This window comes from Pinus tabuliformis, chromosome 6, assembly GCF_031772625.1.
Source record: "Pinus tabuliformis cultivar Carrire ecotype Pingquan chromosome 6, CPIR1, whole genome shotgun sequence".
NCBI lineage: Eukaryota > Viridiplantae > Streptophyta > Pinopsida > Pinales > Pinaceae > Pinus > Pinus tabuliformis.
In genome coordinates this window covers 127,368,016-127,387,545 of record NC_142292.1, presented here as the reverse complement: position 1 = coordinate 127,387,545, position 19,530 = coordinate 127,368,016, and the positions used below count along the sequence as shown (strand labels likewise).

General features: G+C 37.9%; 1 protein-coding gene across 1 annotated transcript; it reads right to left on the bottom strand.

Annotated features, from left to right (window-relative positions):
* Positions 1–250: 250 nt before the first annotated feature.
* LOC149257680 (uncharacterized) lies at positions 251–19,141 on the bottom strand. The gene is given in 4 exon segments (XM_089414530.1): positions 251–887; positions 956–1,138; positions 18,379–18,669; positions 18,758–19,141. Coding segments are annotated over 4 exon segments (975 nt in total). The 5' UTR covers positions 18,863–19,141; the 3' UTR covers positions 251–491.
* Between the last annotated feature and the right edge of the window lie 389 nt (positions 19,142–19,530).

The following is a 19,530-nucleotide window of genomic DNA, read 5'->3' as shown; positions in this document are numbered from 1 at the left end:
GTGTTTCCATATCTTCTCTTCTTCTTCATATTTATGATGCATTTGTTTTGGTACATGACAATACTCTACAGTCAATGCAATCAAAACAAAACCCTAGGAAGGCCAGAGCAATAGATGATGTTTATCAACCAAACAAAAACAACCAAGAATTTCACAAAATAACCTATTGTAACTTTTCACGCGAACAATTTCACAAAATAATGTGTCCAAAGAATGTCTATAAAGAGAACTCCGAGAAAAAGAACTCAGATGCAGAAAACCCTAGTCAGAAATTTTAATTCAATATCGCAAATGAAAGTCGAATTATAACGTGATAAACCCATGCCAAAATAAGTGTAATACAACAAATTAAAAATAAATTTGGAGCTTTGACAACACATTTAAAAGGTTAGACAATTTACATAAAAGGCTGGCTTCCTTGACTAACCATGAAAAACCTTCAAATCTAGCAAGGGGAATTTCTGATCACTACAACTGGAGCATATCTGTTATCAACTTAAATCCAGATATTCAATTATTTCAAAATGCATCTGTAAGCTTGGAGTTCTATCTGCAAAATACAACTTCTCACATGCTTCCAGCTTATTTTCTTTGTGTTTTCGAGCCTGTTCTCTAAGAAATGCGAGAAATGTATCCTTCTCAGAAGATATCCAAGGCCGAAGCCGATCAGCCCACTGACGAGGAGTCCCATGCAACAGAATGCGGAGGCCTTTTTTCCTTGATGCTGCAGCTTTTCCTATGCCTTCAATAACTGCTTGATCGGTTTGGTAAGCCCCAGGGCAGTTCAACCCAACATCCACATAATGGAATTCCTGTATACTTTCTAAGAACTCCTGTGGTGTGGTAGGAACTAGCAGATTTATTTCAGTCTGTCTTTCATGATGTTCCTGATTCAACTTTTGCTGTTGTTCACGGACATCTGAAAAGTCCACCAGCTCCCCTCCAATGATTTCACTTCTCAAATTTCCTACATGATCTTTTGAATGGCAATCTCTGTGAGGAGTTGATTAAGTACAACTCCACCCTTGCTAAAGCCGAAAACAACACTTTGTGGACATTTCTTCCATGAATCTACATTAGAAGATTGTGTACTTCCACTGAACACTGAGGGACATTCATGAGATATCTTTGCTTTAACCTTCCAACGGAAACATCAAGAAATTAACAATAACACACCCAAATCAGCCTCTTTGTAAATCAAAAATGCCACACAAACGCAAGGAGATCTAGATCCTGTAGCAATGTTTCCCGCCACACAATATCCATTGATAGATTACAAACCAATTACTACTAAATGTCAAAATGATAATGGTTAGTATTCCTAATTACCAGGCATCCTAGAGTTTCAAAATAAATTTATACAAATAATCTAGAGATTTGGCATAATATAAAAACTAACAAAAGCAATAGCAATATGTGCAAAAGAGTTTCAAATTTTTCATTTCCCAGCACTTTTTGGTGAACTGGTTTAATTTAAGTTTGCTTGCCTATAGTAATCTTTTACTTTTAGCAATTGTGTCTTCCAAGCTCTAGCAAAACATTCATCCTGAATGTAATACTACGTAACATTACCGTTGGGAGGTCTGTGATGTTCCACTCTTTCCTACCATTAAACCCTTCAATTTCTACATTGCATGGAATACTGAAATTGCAGTTGCAATTTTCCAAAACTCTGATTTGACGTAAGCTGCTGATCAAAGCAACTTAATGGGATGATAATTTTATCCATGAAAAATGTTTGACATTTTTTGTGCAGTTTCCAATGACAATACATTGATTTTCCTTTAATGTCACTTTCCTGAGACATACTAAGCATTCTGGCACTACCATTTTCCATGAACCAGTGTGTTTTTCTTCCAATCCATAAATTCAACCTCACCAGAATTCTTTTAAACTTATTTACAAACTCTCTACCAGCAAATTTTAAACTAAGAACATTTTGTCACTGCCCGTACACATGTAACTCTCATGGAATGGTACAAAACAATTGTGTTTTAAGGATCATAAAGAAAATGCTTCAGGGTACATTTCAGGCAGATTGAGATAGGGTTTCTTCAGCAAATTGTGAGTCCAATTATTTGAGGATACTTGAAAGAAATATTTTGCAGAATTGAGCCCCAGACAGGTTATTCACTGAGAAAAAATTTCAAAAGCATAAACCCCTGAAGCATGAATATGGGTTAAACATTACAGTGAGTATATCCCACCATAATATATTTTCTATTTTTTATTCTGTTGTTTTTCCCCTTTTAGTTAAAATTCTACAACATTGGATGCCTTCAAGCAATAAAGTTGATGAGAATGTTCCAAAGCCTATGCCCATGGTTGATGAGATAGTTGTTGGTACAACCTTGATGTACAGCCATTTCGGGTCACCTTTTAGGCCAAAATTATATTTCATGCCCTTCCTGTTTCCAATACCAATGACTGTACTTTAAATTAAAAACAGATGAAACATAAGTAGAGACACAAACAACTGGAAAAGTTCTTCCCACGAAAGGCAGGAGACCAAGTCTGTAGTACTTATTGGGTGCTTTAATGGTAGTACAAGCTCATGGCGATAATTTATGATTAATCAAAATTTGCATCCCATATGGTCGATGGCATGGCTCTCTTATACTGGAGTTGACTCTCTTTGTCAGGTCAATAATCCTCCTTTGAAAGATTTAAAAAAAATTGGATTTGTTATTGAATTTGCATTGCATCTTAAGATTGAATATAATTTAATCAATAAAAAAATAAGATTGCAAAAATTATATATCGCACCTCTCTTCTAACAAGTTGATGGAGTGCTGCCACAAATGAAATTTTGCAAGCATTGATATGAATGATATATATTTCTTTAGACCAAGTAGATCTGTCTTAACCCCATAATCCGAATCTATCAAGAACAAAGAGGGATCCAATCCCTCTTAGCCACAAACTTCTTTGACAATGCAAAAACTTGAGGAAAGGTTTGCACCTTGAAGGATTTGATCGCTCCTGACACTGGATAGATCCAGGGAAAATATGAATTACACCTCTCTCTCTCTCTCTCGCACTGCCTGCATTGCTATGAATGTAGACATTTCTTTAGACCGAGTACATCCATCTTGATTCTTAACCCCAGGAGCTAGATTTATCAAGCGCCAAGAGGGATCAAATCCCTCTAAAATACAAACTTTTTCAACAATGCAAAAACTTGAGGAAAAGTTTGCACCTTGAGAGATTTGATCCCTCCCGACGCTTGAGAGAATGAGCTGCACTTGCATGGATAGTCACATCATTAATTCTATCTTCAAAAAAAATTCACACTTATTTACACACATAATACATTCATATATCTATAAATACAAATATATCTACATATATGCATGTGTACCTACGTGTGAATGTATAAAACTGTGAGATATGTCAGCTCTCGTGTGTTAAGGTGTGTGCATGCCACCAATAAGGCATTTGTTCACTGGTGAGATCAATAGAGTATTAATCTGTTCACCAGAACTCCATTCTTGTTGTCTCACCATTGAGCCCCACCTGAATGGCATGACTTCAAAAAGCATGATGCCAGGTAAAACTCTGAGGCAATTTCAATATAGAATAGTTATCCCTTAGACCTCTAATCAATTGAAGGAAGTGTGTTTTATCTATAGATGAATTTATCTATGTTGTTGAGAAATATAGCTCAGACAAAAACTACGCGGGCTTAGTGTAAATGTGCTGAAAGTGGCTCGAGATATTTCCAAAAGTAACTCAGTTTTGTGATTCACTTTAGGAAAAGGTGAAAATTTTTGTATTTAGTTGTTGAGTCTAATAAAGTGCATTTCATGCATTAGTGACTTCGATTAATCTCTAGTGTACATTTCACCAAGAGATTATGGTTTTGGTAGAATAGGGTTTTAGTTAAAAGCATAAAAGATGGGTCAAGATAGAGAGTTCAGACAGTTTTTGTTGGGCAGGGATAGCAACAAGTCTATCAGAGCTGAAGAATAGGAGAGAAGCCAAAGCAATCTGTACAGCAGAACCATACAGCCATACAGAGCCATACAGTGGTATTGATCCATCGAGCAGGTTGTACAATATTCCATGTAGGTTGTTTCTTCTCGATCTTTGTGCAGATATGCTTCTGAGGTGATTGTGATAACCGTGCAGCTGTTATTTTAGCAGCTTGTGGAGGTTTCCTTGTAAGCTTTGAATAAGAAATGAAAAATCGATTTTGGAAGGAAAATTACCTATGTGAAACAGTTTTATGCTTCCACTATTTACTTTTCCAACAATTTGTGATTGATGCTATGGTATGAATAATTTCTATTTTAATTAAATTCAGAAATGTATTTGTTTAATTGCGATCATAAGGACAGGCATCACCTAGGGCTGGAACTTTTACATAGTATTAGAGCTCTCTGGGTAACATTCTCAAGGGTTTGCAGCAGTAAATCAACTACCAAAAACAACGACCAATAGTTCAAGGGTTTCAACATTTTTTTGAGGATTGATTTTCAGATCTAGGAGCTTGTGAGTAGATCTCAGAGATGGCATCAGTTAGCCTCACAGATTTGAGGACAGAATGGATGATGCCTCAAATATCTTCTCTTGGAAAGTTAGGGTTACACTCTTATTGGAAGAGAATGATCTTCGGGATGTTGTCTGAAATTAATTTTTGTGTTAATCAAATTCAAAAATGTGTTTGCTTAATTGAGATCATAAGGACATGCATCACCTAGGGCTGGAAGTTTTACATTGTATTAGACTTATTTCTTTAGTTGAAATTCTCAAGGGTTTGCAACAGTAAATCAACTACAGGAAACAAGGACCAATAGTTAAAGGGTTTTGAAATTTGTGAGTAGATCTCAGAGATGGCATCAATTAGCCTCAGATTCAAGGACAGATTAAATGGTGCCTCAAATTTCTTGTCTTGGAAAGTTAGGGTTACACTCTTACTGGAAGGGAATGATCTTTGGGATATTGTCAAGCATGTTGTGCATTCGACTACAAATCCAAAACAGTTGGAAGCTCATACGAAGAAGGAAGTGATGGCCAAGCAGATGATTATGGATGGAGTTAAGGATTTTTTGATTCCTCGCCTATTTAAGAAAAAATGACAAAGGAAATGTTCAATACCCTAATTGTCCTCTACCAGAGTGAGAACATTAACAAGATGATGATATTGTGTAACAAACTCAAAGCCATGGAGATGACCGAATCAGATTCAATTACCAATTACCATATGAAAGTCATATAGATTCGTGATCGACTTGTAGCAACTGGGGAGAAGATTGTACAGGCAAAGTTAGTGAGTCTGGCATTGAATGGATTCTCGGCTTCATGGAAACCATTTGCCAATGGTATTTTTGCTCGTGAGAACCCTCCTAACTTTGAAAGGCCATGAGATGACTGAATCTAGGAGGAGACTTGAAGGGAGTCAAAAGCCGACAAGAAGGATGGTGATGAGAACCTAGCCATATATGAATAAAAAAATAAGGGCAAAGGTAAAGGATCTAATAAGGGTAAGGGAAAGAATGAGAAGTCATTCTCGTAGCCAAGAAAGGACTGATTAAATCCAAGTGCTTCGTTTTTCACAAGGATGGTCATTATGCACCGCAATGTCTAGATATGAAGATGAGTGAAAAGCATTGTTGCCACAACATCTAGAAAGCCAAGTGCAAAGTCTCACTAGGTGAGGCCACACCTTATGGCAACAAGAGAAAGGGTTGCCACTATCACCTCAACAACCTTTCTCTTGCTCTTTAGTGGTAGTTAACCACAAGGTAGGCTTCCCTAGATCACCTAAAAGGATATTCTAATGTTATGTCTCAAGGTGATGAACAAAAGGTATATAATATTCGATAGAGTACCAGCAAGGCCTAAGATGGCTTAGATGTTCTATATTAAAATATTCTATGCCTAAACTAGAAATAAGGTTGCGATAAGTTAGGGTTTGGAAGACATACAATGATAAGTTATTCAATTTCATATAGCAACCCAAGAGAAAATCTTAAAATGATATTCAACAATAAAGGATTAAAGATCTTCCAATAGGAACTAGGATCAAACTAGGGAATTTGTTTCTATCGCTGTTAGGTATGCATATATAGCAAAAAGAAGGTGACATCAACCCTAAATAGGAGGTATTAACCACACATTATGCCAAATTTGGCCTTTACACAATCTATAGATCCAAATCCTAATTTATGAGGCACAAGCATCCACACCAAATTCACTTTTATGCATAAATCTACCCTAGAAACCCGAGTGGCTAGCCCTAGACATCTAGGAGAGGGAGAAAGAAGGATGATCAACACTAACGATTAGTGCCTTATCCTACTAGGGTTTAATGGAGTCTTTTAGGGCTAAAATACAAGGGAAAGACCTTGAATGGAGTAAGGGGGGGTGGCTAGGGCATCCCCTTTCAAAACCCTCACTATTATTCCTGCGAGTGGATAAATTATATAGGGAATGTACATTCAGAGTTTCCCTATAGGCCCTCAAGAGAACAATTTTACATGCAATAATGTAACAAAATTCCAACAATGATTAAACATTTAGTCATTACACAAAAAATAGAAACCCTACTTCACAAATTCAACATGCAAGAAAAATGATAAAGCATTAAACTTAAAAAATTATACACAAAAGGCACTTATTTCAATCCCAGAATAGTATCTCGATGCAAAAATCAATTCTACAAGAAAGTCACATCACCAAAAGATCACATCTTACCCATGGTAGCGAAAAAGGTTAGCTCGCACTCTCTTAGAAAGGAAAAGAATAGAATGTGTGATAATGAAATGAAAATGAGCGGAGGAGTCTCTGTTTATATGAGACCTAACTCCCTCATTTTTACAAAGGAATACAAGTAAATCCCTAATTACAAGTTTTCTTTGCTTTAAGTGTTCGCTCTATCTATATAGACTAGTTCAGAAGTTGTAGTTCAACTGATATGAGATTTCTAACAACTATAACTTTGATTCTCTTTAGCGAAGCTAAGTAGTGCATAGGTGTTCAGAATAAATTAGATTAAGAACTCTCTCTCTTCTTAGTTCTTAACATTTGGACACCTACCTTAGATCCCCATCAAGTCAGTGGTAATCCACTCCCAAACAAGTGGATTCCACAGTAGGAGCAACATGGCTAAGATAGCGGAACCACCATACCATAATCATCACAATCTGAGCTTCCGGAGCCAGCAGCAAAAAGAACCCCTGCATCTGAAATATACTTGAGACAGAAAGAACCTCTACATCCGAAATATACTTGAGAAAGAACTAGTATACTAGAGGCAGTGATGTATAGTTCCTCGCAAATATCTTAGGATATGCTTGGCTGCAATCCAATGATCATGCTTCAACTCCATTTGAAACTCACTGAGGACATTTACTGCAAAACAAATGCTCGGTCTCATGTTTACCAGATACATCAAGGACCCAATCAATTGTTTGTAGCAAGTAGGATCCACCGGACTAGACTTTGAACTCCTCAATCTCTTCTAATTGGTAATCATAGGAGTCACCATAGGCTTGCAATCCATAATGCCAAACTTTTGAAGAATCTTGATCACATATTTACCTCGACCAAGATATATCTCTCCTGGCTTTTGCCAAACTTCTAGTCCAAAGTAATAATGCATGATCCCAAGATCCTTCATTTCGAACTTTGTTGCTAACTACTTCTTGCATTCATGAATACTACAGTCTACTCCTGTGGTAAGTAGATCATCCTCATACAAAAGTATGATAATTGGTTCTCCCTGGACTACCTTGATGTATAGGTTTGGATCTGTAGTACTCTTGGTAAAACCAAGTCTAAAAGGTACGCATCCATTCTAGCATACCAAGCTCTAGGTGCTTGTTTTAAGCCATATAGAGCCTTCTTCAGCCTGCAGACGTGAGTCTCCCTCTAATTTATTTCAAATCCTTGATGTTGTTCAATATAAACCTCTTCATCAATAGTCCCATTCAGGAAAATTGTCTTGACATCCATCTGATGAATGTCCCATCACATAGAAGCAACCAATGAAACAAGCGATCTTATTGTTGTATACCTAGCTATGGGAGCAAATGTTTCCTCGTAGTCAATCCCTTCTTTCTGTGAGAAGCCCCTTGCTACAAACCTTGCTTTGTATTTATCGATGCTCCCATTTGCAACGTGCTTTATCTTATAAATCCTTTATGAAGTGATTATTGATTTGTCACTTGGCCTAGAGACAATCTCTCATACATCGTTCTTCATTATGGATTGGTATTCTTCCTACATTGCACTCCTCCATTCTTGATGCTTAGCTGCATCCTCATATAAGGAAGATTTTGCCTCAATCAGCTTTGTCATGTATGCAGCATATCCAAAATACCTCTTTGGTCTCTTACTTTCCCTAGATGTCCCCGATGTTGTATGTCCTTTTGCCTCTTGAAGAGTAGTTTTCAACCAAACAAGCCTCTTCCAATTTTCTGGAACAATTACTTGTTGTATAGGTTCACAAGGACCTTCAACATCTTCTTGAGTAGGTCTCGGTTCTTGACCATCATTATCCCTAGAGATATCCTCAAAGATGGGTATCTCTTCTTCATCAGAGTCAACTAGAACATCCTTTGATTTCTTGTAAGCTATACTCTCATCAAAGATGACATCTCTGCTTACCTCAATTCGACGATCCTCCTTAATATAGATTTTGTATGTTTTAGATGAAGCATTGTACCCAACAAAGATGCCCCTTAGACTGGTAGGATCTAACTTCTTTCTCTTATCCTTAAGTATATGAATATACGCAGGACACCCAAATATACGAAGATGATCCACACTTGGCTTCTTTCCTATAAATGTTTCTTCCGAAGTCATGTTGTTGAGGTTTTTGTGAGGACTTTGGTTCTGTAGGTAAACAACTATCATACATGCCTCTCCCCATAAAAATTGAGGGAGATCCTAATCATGTAGCCTAGCTCTGACACATTCTTCAATAGTACGGTTCTTCCTTTCTACAACACCATTCTATTCAGGATTGTAGGGAACAATGAGCTCCCTCTTGAATCATGTTTCCTTGCAAAAATCTATTAACTCTTTGGAGGTGTATTCTCCACCATTGTTTGACCTTAGAATTTTGATCTCTCTCTGTGAGGTTTTTCACTTCATTCTTGAACTCCTGAAACTTTTCAAATACCTCGATCTTGTTCTTGAGGAGATATATCCAAGTCTTCCATGAGAAATCATCAATGAAGGTTACATAGTACAGATGTCCACAAGAGACGTGACTACCATAATTACACATGCATCTAAGTGTATGAGATCTAAAATCTCCTTAGATCTGGTATCATTACTTGCAAATGGTTTCTTTACATTCTTGCCTAGAGCACATCCCTTACAAGTCCCTTCATGATCTTCCTTTATTTCAGGGATGCCATTGACCATTTGACCCAGAGATGGAAAAATCTTATAATGAAGGTGTCCATACCTTCTATGCCATAGTTAGGAAGGACTGACTTCCAAGTGAACTAGGGCTTGAGCTAGAGGTGTATAGAGTATATACGATGTCCCCTCACAAATGCTAATTACCCTTGCATCATTAATACTAGAGCCCTTACTCTAAACCAAAACCATGTCATCAACAAAAGAAATTCTATCACCTGTATCCTCTAGACAAGAAATAGAAAGTAAGTTTTTCTTCAAACTTGGAACATATAAGATGTTGTTGAGGTGAATGCTTCCACCTGACTCGAGCTCCAATGATGTAGACCCAATGCCTTTCACTGGATAGCTCTTGTTGTCTCCAAGTTCGATAGAATGAGATGAATTTCCTTTCGACAAGGTCTGAAGTTGATTGCATTCTCCCGTCATATGTCTAGAGGCTCCACTGTCAATAACCCATACATTCTCGTCCTTGAAAGTAGCAATTCTTGATGGATGTAGCGAGGTTCCCAAGAAGCTTGAAACCCTTCTTCATAACCCTTGTCATAGTGCCAACTAAAATGTGATCCCTAGTCTCCTTCTTGCACCTTAGCTCTGATACCATGTTGGAAAATCTGGAGACTTGTAGATTATAACTTATTTTCCTATCTTGATAATTGTTTGTGATCTTTAGTTTTATTCATCAAGCAATTACCAAAAACAGTAAAGATCACAAGAGACGAAGTACACAAAATATAGGCTCCAAGCCAGGGCAAAAGCACTCTAAGGGGGAAACCCAGAAAATGTTTTCTCTTCTTCTTTAGAATCTGCTTACAAAAGAGACTTCCAAGACCCAAAGACCAAAGCCAACAAACCCTTCAAGCCCCAAGCCAACCCCCAACAAGATCTTCTACTGCAACTCTGCTACTACAACTTCGGCCCCAACAACAGAATTTCGTCCCTGCAACTTCGGCCCCAATAATTGCTTCAAAATTTCAGCCTCCAACAACTAGCAACTTCAGAAACCCTAGCAAGACAAGAGAGAAAACCTTCTTTGACAAATTTCGACTTCTACTCCTCTTCTTTGTCCTCCCAGCTACTCTTCTTCTCCTTTGCTATTGCAAATAGAACTTGCTTGAGATAAGTGACCAAAAGATTCAAATAGCTCTCTCTATATAACCTTTCTTGAGGGACGAATAGCCCTCCAATAGGCCGACTTGGTCTAGGGTTTTTCCATGGCGTTTTCCAGATAAAATAAATATTTTCCTTCATTACAATGAGTCCAAATGGGACTTTGACACATGACCAAAATTATTCTTTATCCTAGAAAGACCTAGTAGACCTAAAAGCATGAAGAACATGCTTTTGACTCAAACTTGAGTATGAAACCCACAATCCAAAAATAAAATATATTTTTTTTCCTTCTTTATAAGGAACATACAATGTCATGATTACAATTATATCATAATGAAGACCGAACCTAGTTACAATTTTCAGAGTAAGTATGTAATTGAGATTCTAAAGAGGTTCCTAATGGAGAACTACAAACTTATGGCACAACCCATGATCACTAATCTAAAAAAGATGACAGCTTCAAATTCAGAATCAGTGGATCCCACATTGCATAGGCAACTAATAGGCTCCTTAATGTACTTGGTCAACACCAAATCAGATATGTGTTTTGAAATAAACACCTAGAGTCACTTTATGGTGGAGTCGAGGCAAGAGCATCGAGTAGATACAAACATTTTCTCAACTACTTGAGGAGCATAGTGGGGTATGGTTTGGGATATCTTAGAGATAGTGAAGAAAAGTTGTAGGGATATACAAACTCAAATTTGATAAGCAATGCAACAAGCAGGAAGAGAACCTCAAGGTGCTACTTTAGCTTGGGTTTAGCAACAAGCAAACTTCCAGGGAATTTAGCTCAACATACATGGCAGTTAATACCACTAGCTGTGAGTCCATTTGGCTTCACAAGTTGCTTGTAGTATTGTTTGATTAGGAGTTGAATCCCACAATCATTTAGTGTGATAATCAGAGTTGCATCAAACTCTCTTAAAATCCAATGTTTCATGATAGGTCCAAGCACACAGAGATCAAATATCACTTCATACAAGACAAGATTCAGAAGGGAGCAACGATACTCTAGTGTATTCCCACAAATCAGCAAGTAAAGGATATTTTACCCAAACCCTTAACAAAAGAGAAGTTTGAAGCATTCAAAGAAAAACTTCAATTGGTGTAGAATTTCTTCCTCGCTAAGAGGGAGCTCTGTTTTAAAAAAAGGTCGGCTCAGAACAAACTCGGCCGAGTTAGTCCGAGCCAGGCCTAAAAAATGTGACTCAGTCAAGGGTTCGATTCCGCTGGCTGGGTTAATACCGAGGCCAGCTCGGTATTAACCCGGCCGGCTCAGCTGAGCCCGCTCTAACTCTGCTGAGTTAGTGACAGTGGCCCATATGAAACCCGAATCAGCGATTTTAAAAAAAATAAATAAATAAATAAATAAATTTTGGGGACTCCAAACCGGTTTAATTTTTCCTATTTGGTCTTTGAGGTCCATTCCCCTCTCCTAAACCCTATTTAACCCACTCAACCCCTCTCATTCTCTTACAGCCATCTCATGCATTTGAGTGAGAGTTTGTGGGGAGTTGTTGAATTTGTTTTTGGAGCAGCAGTGAGGAGTCTTGGGCAAGCATTGTAGTTGGAGTGAGGAGCTTCTTGGGCAACCATTTGGAGCAGCATTGAGGAGTTGGTTTCTTGGAGCAAGCTTGAGGAAGCAGTTTGTGCCTAGAGGTATTTTTCTTCACTTGTAAAAATCTATTTTTGCTTATTAAATTTTATGTGCAAATCTAGAAATCCTAAAGAGTGTTTTTGTGTGAAAGAAATGAACATTGAATCAATGTTTTTTTATTTGTTTTCATTTTCAGATTGTTTGCTTTCATTTCAAACTCAAAAAATGGCACCTAGAGTGAAAGATGTTGCTTGGGCATATGTTGAAATGGTTGATAGTCAAATGCATTGCAAATTTTGCCATAGGAAAATTAAGGAAGGTCCTGGGGGCATTAATAGGCTGAAACAACACTTGGCAGGGATTAGAAGCCAAATTACTCCATGTACCTCACCAGAAATTGGGGAGATTAGGAAGGATTTGTTAGCCAGCTTTGAGAAGTTTAAAGAATATAAGGCTAGGCAAAAAGAGTTAGAGGCTGAAATTGGGAGGAAGAGGAATATACAAAAAAAAAACTGGCTACCAACTCCCATTTTGATTTTGAGGTTTCTTCCTCTATCCCTTGTACTGATGCATCCAACCCCTTCTGATATGTTCCTCCCTCTTTTGAGTCTATTCAAGAAAAGGGAAAGGGTAAAATGAAAAAGGGTGATATGAATATCAAAAGTTATTTCACTCCCTCCTCTCCATCAGATGCACATGGTCTTCAACCTAGTAGAAGTCATTTGCAACCCACTTTAGATGACCATTGGAAGAAAGAATTGAGGGAGACTGCTTGTGATTACATAGCTAGATGGTGGTATGATGTTGATATCCCTTTCAATGCTTCCCATTCACCATATTATGAGCCTATGTTTGATGCCAAACATGCTGTTGGAAAAGGCTTCAAAGGCCCTACTATGCATGAGTTAAGGGGATATCGTTTGCAGAAAGAAATTGCCTCCATTAATGAGTATTTGAAATATTTCAAGGACTCATGGGCAAGAACAAGATGTACCATCATGTCAGATGGATGGACTAATCAAAGAAACCGTACCATCATAAACTTTCGTATCTTCTGCCCACAGGGAACCATGTTTCTAAAATCAATTGATGCATCTGATAAGGTAAAATATGGACAATTGTTGTTTCAGCTATTGGATGAGGTTGTTGAGGTGGGCGTGGCTAATGTTGTTCAAGTCATCACAGATAATGCCTCTAACTATGTTCTTATTGGTAAACTGTTAGAGGAAAAGCACAGAACCATCTTTTAAACCCCATGTACTGCACATTGCATAGACATCATGCTTGAGGATATTAGCAAATTAGATTGGGTCAAAAACACTGTAGATCATGCCAAAAGCATAACAAAATTTATCTACAATCATTCATGGATTTTGAGCCTAATGAGGAAACACACAGGAGGCAGGGATATTATTAGGCCTGCCATCACTAGATTTGCTACGCATTTTTTAACATTGCAATCTATGCTTTCACAACATAGAAACTTGCAAAAGATTTTTTCCAGTGAAGAATGGAATCAAAGCCAGTGGTCTCACAAACTGGAAGGCAAAGAATTAAAAAAGAAAGTTAATGTAGAAATATTTTGGAGAAAGGTAGCAGAGATTGTGAAGCTTGCTGAGCCACTGGTTAAGGTGTTGCGGTTGGTGGATGGGGAAAAATTGGCTATGGGCTTCATTTATGAGGCTATGGATCAAGCAAAGGAGCAAATAAAGTGGCTAAGTGTGGGCCCATTTCGGCAATCATTAATGAAAGATGGAACAATCAACTCCATCGCCCTATACATGCAGCTGGGTATTTTTTGAACCCACGGTATCATTATAAAGCTAAGGCGACAGGAGCTTTGAAGGGGGAAGTTATAGATGGATTGATTGACTGCATTGATCGCATGATCCCATTGGAGTGTGATCAGCTGGAGATACACCGACAGGCCACAACCTTCAGCAGTGCCTCAAGTACCTTTGGGAAGAACCTAGCAAAGATTGCAAGGGAAGTAGATGAGCCAGGTAAACAAAGATTTTAATTTTCAAATTGTTAATACTTATTTTGTTAACTCGTTTATAATTTGAAAGTTGGATATAATTTGTGATTTTGTTGAGCTAACTCATTACACTCCTATGATTTTTGCAGCACAATGGTGGGAGGCTTTTGGTAGCCATTGTCGTGAATTGCAGACGTTTGCAATTCGTATTTTGAGTCAAACTTGCAATGCTACTAGGTGTGAGCGCAATTGGTCTGTCTTTGAGAGGATTCACACAAAGAAGAGAAACCATTTGGATCAAAAATGGTTAAATGATCTGGTCTATGTCCAATACAACCTCCGACTCAGACGCAACCAATTGCTGAACAAAAAACCTGATTCAGATCCCATTGTGTTGGACGACATTGATCCAACATCAGATTGGGTAGTGCAGAGTCATCCAACAGAGTTTGATTCTGATGAGGATCTTGATTTGGATTTACAGGTGGAGGCAACACTCGAACATAATGTTCAATTGAATGCAGATCCTGATCCACTTGTACCAGCCTCAAGGCCAGCCCCAAGTCCTCCAGTTGCAGGCGCTTCTTCTGTGGAGCCACGACAGAAGCACATATCTCGTCTATCTCAGCTTGCAGTTGATGCACAACCTGCTAGTGCTACCACTTCTACAGTGTCAGTTGGAGATGATGATGAGAAGGAGCCATGGGGCCCCCTATCTGACTCTGATGATGATCCAGAGATTGATCCACGTGATCCCGGCTCCTCCGGCAGTAGCCAGCAGTATTGGACCACTCGTCACAGTTTACATTTGTTGTAGAGGCCATTTCTAGCCTCCTTGGTTATGTGTTTTTGTTTTGATCTCTATATCATGATCATGTATGTATTGGACAATGCACTGGGTGCCATTTTGATATAATGGATATATTCATGAGCCTACTTTGATCATATGTTGTCTTCTATCTATATTCTAATGATGTGTGTTTGGAAACATGAATGATAATCTTTAATGTATTTTTTACAACAATCGAGCCATTGAAATTGAGCCAGTCGAGTCGATACGGCGTCAGAGTCGGAGTCGGAGTCAACCCTCGACCGAGTCAGTGTCAAAGTCGGAGTTTTAAAACATTGAGAGGGAGTGTTAAGAAATATAACTCGGAAAAGAACTTCTGCACAAGTTCATTATGAACCTGTTGGAAGTGGTTCAAGATATTCCAAAAAGTAACTCCATTTTGTGATTCATTTTAGGAAAAAGTGAAGTGTCTTATATTTAGCGAATGAGTCTAATAATGTATTTCATGCATAAATGACATAGGTTAAGATTAACTTCAATCGTACATCTCACTGAGAGATTAGGGTTTTGGTAGATCATGGTTTCAGCTCAAAGTATAAAGGCAAGTCAAGATAGAAAGTATAGACACAGTTTTGTCAGGCACAGACAACAACTAGTTGAGCAAAGCTGAAGAATACGAGAGGAGCCACAATAGACATCCATACAGCGAACATAGATTAGATCCATATAGTCATACAAAGTTGTACAGCATATCCGCATAGTCATATAGATTCATACAACGAGTTGTTTCTTTTCGTTTTTTGTGCAAGTTTATTTATGAAGTGATTTTGATAACCATGCAGCTGTTTTTTGACAACTTGCTAAGGTTTCCTTGTAAGTTTTGAATAAGAAATGAAAAGTTGATTTTGAAGGAGAAATTAGTTGTGTATGTGTGAAATTGTTTTATGCTTCCACTATTTAATTTTCTATATATTCAATGTTCCACCAAGTTTCCAAAACAATAGGACATGGGAAAGAGGAGACGCACAAGGGGACATGTGGGAGAACCCCCATTTTCAAGGGAAATTTGGGGGGATGGAGGGACATCGGGGTATATATATAAACATGATTCAAATACAAATTCAATAATGAAATACATTAATTCATTCTTGAAATATTCAATGAAATAGAAATAGTAAAATATCGTTACATTATTTAAATTCATCTTGTTATTCTAGAATCTGATTAGTACTAAGCAAAATAGTATATTACTAGATACTAAAGTCTGAAGACTGGAATATTAAATTGAAATTACTCACTCAAAAATAGTAAAATGTGATGAGTCAAAGACTGAGTCTAAGGTCATCAGTATCTAGACTCAAGACTCAAAAATTAAAACTGAAAATGAACAATGAACATTGAATCAATGTTATCAAAACCAGATCCATCATCAAACTAGTCAACCCCAAAATTAGGAACTGGAAAAAAAATTAGACCAAAAAATTGGTTGACCCCAAGATACACAAATATTTAAATTTTGAAAAAAGTATGTAAATGTTCATGTGCATCCATATGAATCCAAACCATTATACACAAATATGCAAAGTTTCTCATATATATGGCAAGTAAGAGTGCATATAACCAAAATAGCACAAAGTGTGATCCATCTTTGAAGCAAAAATACATTAACAAAGAGGCTCTAGATGGCTCTATAGTCCAAAAAAATCATGCTACAACAAATACATGCATATCATCAAAATCAGTACCTATATTGGGATCATCATCATTGATATCACCCTCTAAGAGTAAAAATAAGATAGAAAAGCTTAACATGTCAAATCGATATTTTATTTGAGTGATAAGCACAATTTTACTAGGGTCATGACAAAGGAGTTCAACAATCAATGCCACCAACATTGAGGTACATATAGGGTTTGGTGCTCTTGATTAAATGTTAGTTCCACACCCTCATACATGATAGAATCCAATGGAAACTTTGCAATCTCCCCAATCTTGAAATCCTAAAAACTGTTAAGTATGTTGAATTTTGAGTGGGATCTAAAATTCTACTTTCTCCATGTGAAATCCAATTAGGCCGGAACCACTCTCAAACATCCTAAAACAATTAATGGTAATGTTAAAAAGTTAAGTAAAAGGATGAAGATGAAATAATTTAATATTGTCATTCATTACATAGCATTAGTAGGGCCCCAAGGTTGGATATTAAGTTTCCCCACTCATAAATTCTTGTTTTCAAGCAAAATTCGGGGGGGCACCTAGCCCTTTTGAAGGGGAGACGCTAACAAGAACCCCTTTTGGGGCCCTCCACATTGGGAAAATGTTTCTCCTTGCGTCTCCCCAAGTTTCCCCAAGGGGGACATGGGTGAACATTTCCCCAGGCATCCCCCATCCCAAGAGTGTGGGAAACATGGGGAGCACACCCCCGCCCTAGGGGACGTGTCCCCATGGAGCACTACCTATATTGTGTGATTGATACTATGGACTGAAATTGATGTCTATGTTAATTAAATTCCGAAATCTATTTGTTCAATTGAGATCATAAGAACAAATGTCACCTAAGGCTGGGAATTTCTAAAAATATGTGTCTATGCATGAATGTATAAAACTGCGAGATATGAAGTTTGTGAAGTTAAGCTGTGTGCAACCCACAAATAAGGCATTTGTCCACTGGCGAGATTGAGAGCATTAAGCTGTGTATCGGAGCTCCATTCTTGCAGTTGTCTCACCATTCAGACCCACCAGAATGGCATGAATTCAAATGGCACAAGGCCAAGTGCAAGTCCGAGGCAATTTCGAAAGAGAATAGTTATCCCTTAGACGTGGTACATCAGTCACAGGAAGTGTGCTTTATGCAGAGTGTAGCCACTTAAGATGTGTTTTTCCAAAGCAGTTCCAAGAAACAAAACTCTGAGAAAACCAAATGGGTTGAATACAAGCTAAATCAGGGACGGACTTTGATAATTTCGATGCATTTTAAAATCCATTTACCAATCATACAAAAGATTTTGCACAGATTTTCCACTTTACAGTTGAGATGATCGTTGCCTGCAATCTTTCAAGTGATGAATTGCATTCTAGAATTTTAACCCTAAAATTCTGGGCATCTAAAGTTGGGTTCAGAACCTATGGACACATCAAGTGTAAGAACAACAGGGTTTTATGTCTTAGTGATCTTCTACCGAAGCTTTCATTAATATCCTCTTTCTACCAGCACCTATCTGAGATGGAAAAGTGAGATTTTATTGTTAAACTTCCCACCCCTGCTTCAAGTGGCTTTGATAAATCGCTTCGGAGAGGATGATTTGTAGAGCCCTAGGTTATGACAACATCTATGAATGGTATTATTGGATCTTTGGCCAGTGCAAACCACCACATTGGAATGTCGGTATTTAACAAGCATGGCGCTTCGTTTGAGCCTTTGATATTTGCCAGCTCAATTTTTTATTTTTTTTAAACTCAATGATTAAGTGAAAACCAAAAACCCAAATTATATGGCAGTCAAAAACCAGAATCTAATATTACCTGTTGGAGGCAATCAGCCAGAATTGACGTTGTGGAGGTTGCAGCTGGGAATCCTTGTGGGTTATATGAGGTGGGCTCGCCTGTTCGTTTAGTGGAAGACAAGAAGTCCTTATAAACAGCAAAAGGTCCAACGAAAGCGGGTGCCTCCACCACCCAGGCGTTTGTTGTTGACCCCAATTTAGACACCAAAACGGATGCCACCACTTCCAAATCGGAGAGTCTATCAATCACTGCATTTCCCGTGCCTTCAACTCGGTCACCCATAAAAAATATTGCATTTTTGTAAGGCATCTGATAGTTATAAATCCAATAGTCATTATCCTGAATTCCATACACACACAAAGAAATATGAATCGTGGCAATGAAGTAGGGAACTTACAGCAGGACCGGCTGTAAAAGAAGGAGAACTGCAGAGAGATGCAGCCACTCTGCAAGCAGTGCCATGGGAGGAGGATGCGTTGAGTATTCCACTCCAACGCTCCATTCAGCGAATTGAATTAATATTATCAGTTGCTCTGACCTTGTTTCGGGATTTAATAGGCCTGGGCTTCCAGTCGAACCTTCACTCAGGCCATCGCAATACTCCATTGTGTATCATTTACAGAATATATGGAGGGGTGCCTCTGCAAAGCTCCATTGCGTATCATTGACAGAATATATGGAGGGGTGCCACTGCAAAGCTCCATTGCGTATCATTGACAGAATATATGGAGGGGAGCTATTCGCAAACAAATAAAAACAGAAGGGGTGCTGCATTGTTAAAACCTCCAACACGGCATTCTTTTAATGCTTTTTTAAAATAAATTTAATGATTTATATGAACGCCTTGACTTGGGCAATTTTGTGAAGTATTTATAGCTCGATGTAGTTGGTTAGTAATGAGGATATGGTCGTGTGATTGGGTGGAGAGGTGTTTTTATTTTTTTTTGGTTGAGCCTATAGTTGGTTAGTAATGCGGATATGGTGGTGTGCTTGGATGTAGAGGTGTTTTTATTTATTTATTTTTGTTGAGCCTAAGAAATTTAAAAATATTTTAATATTGGTATAAATAAAATAACGCAAGTTTTGGAGGAGGATTAGGGTTTTATAATTTTTTTGGTCAAGTGCAAAGGTTTTGCTATGGAAATAGATTTGGAACTTGTCAATTATGAG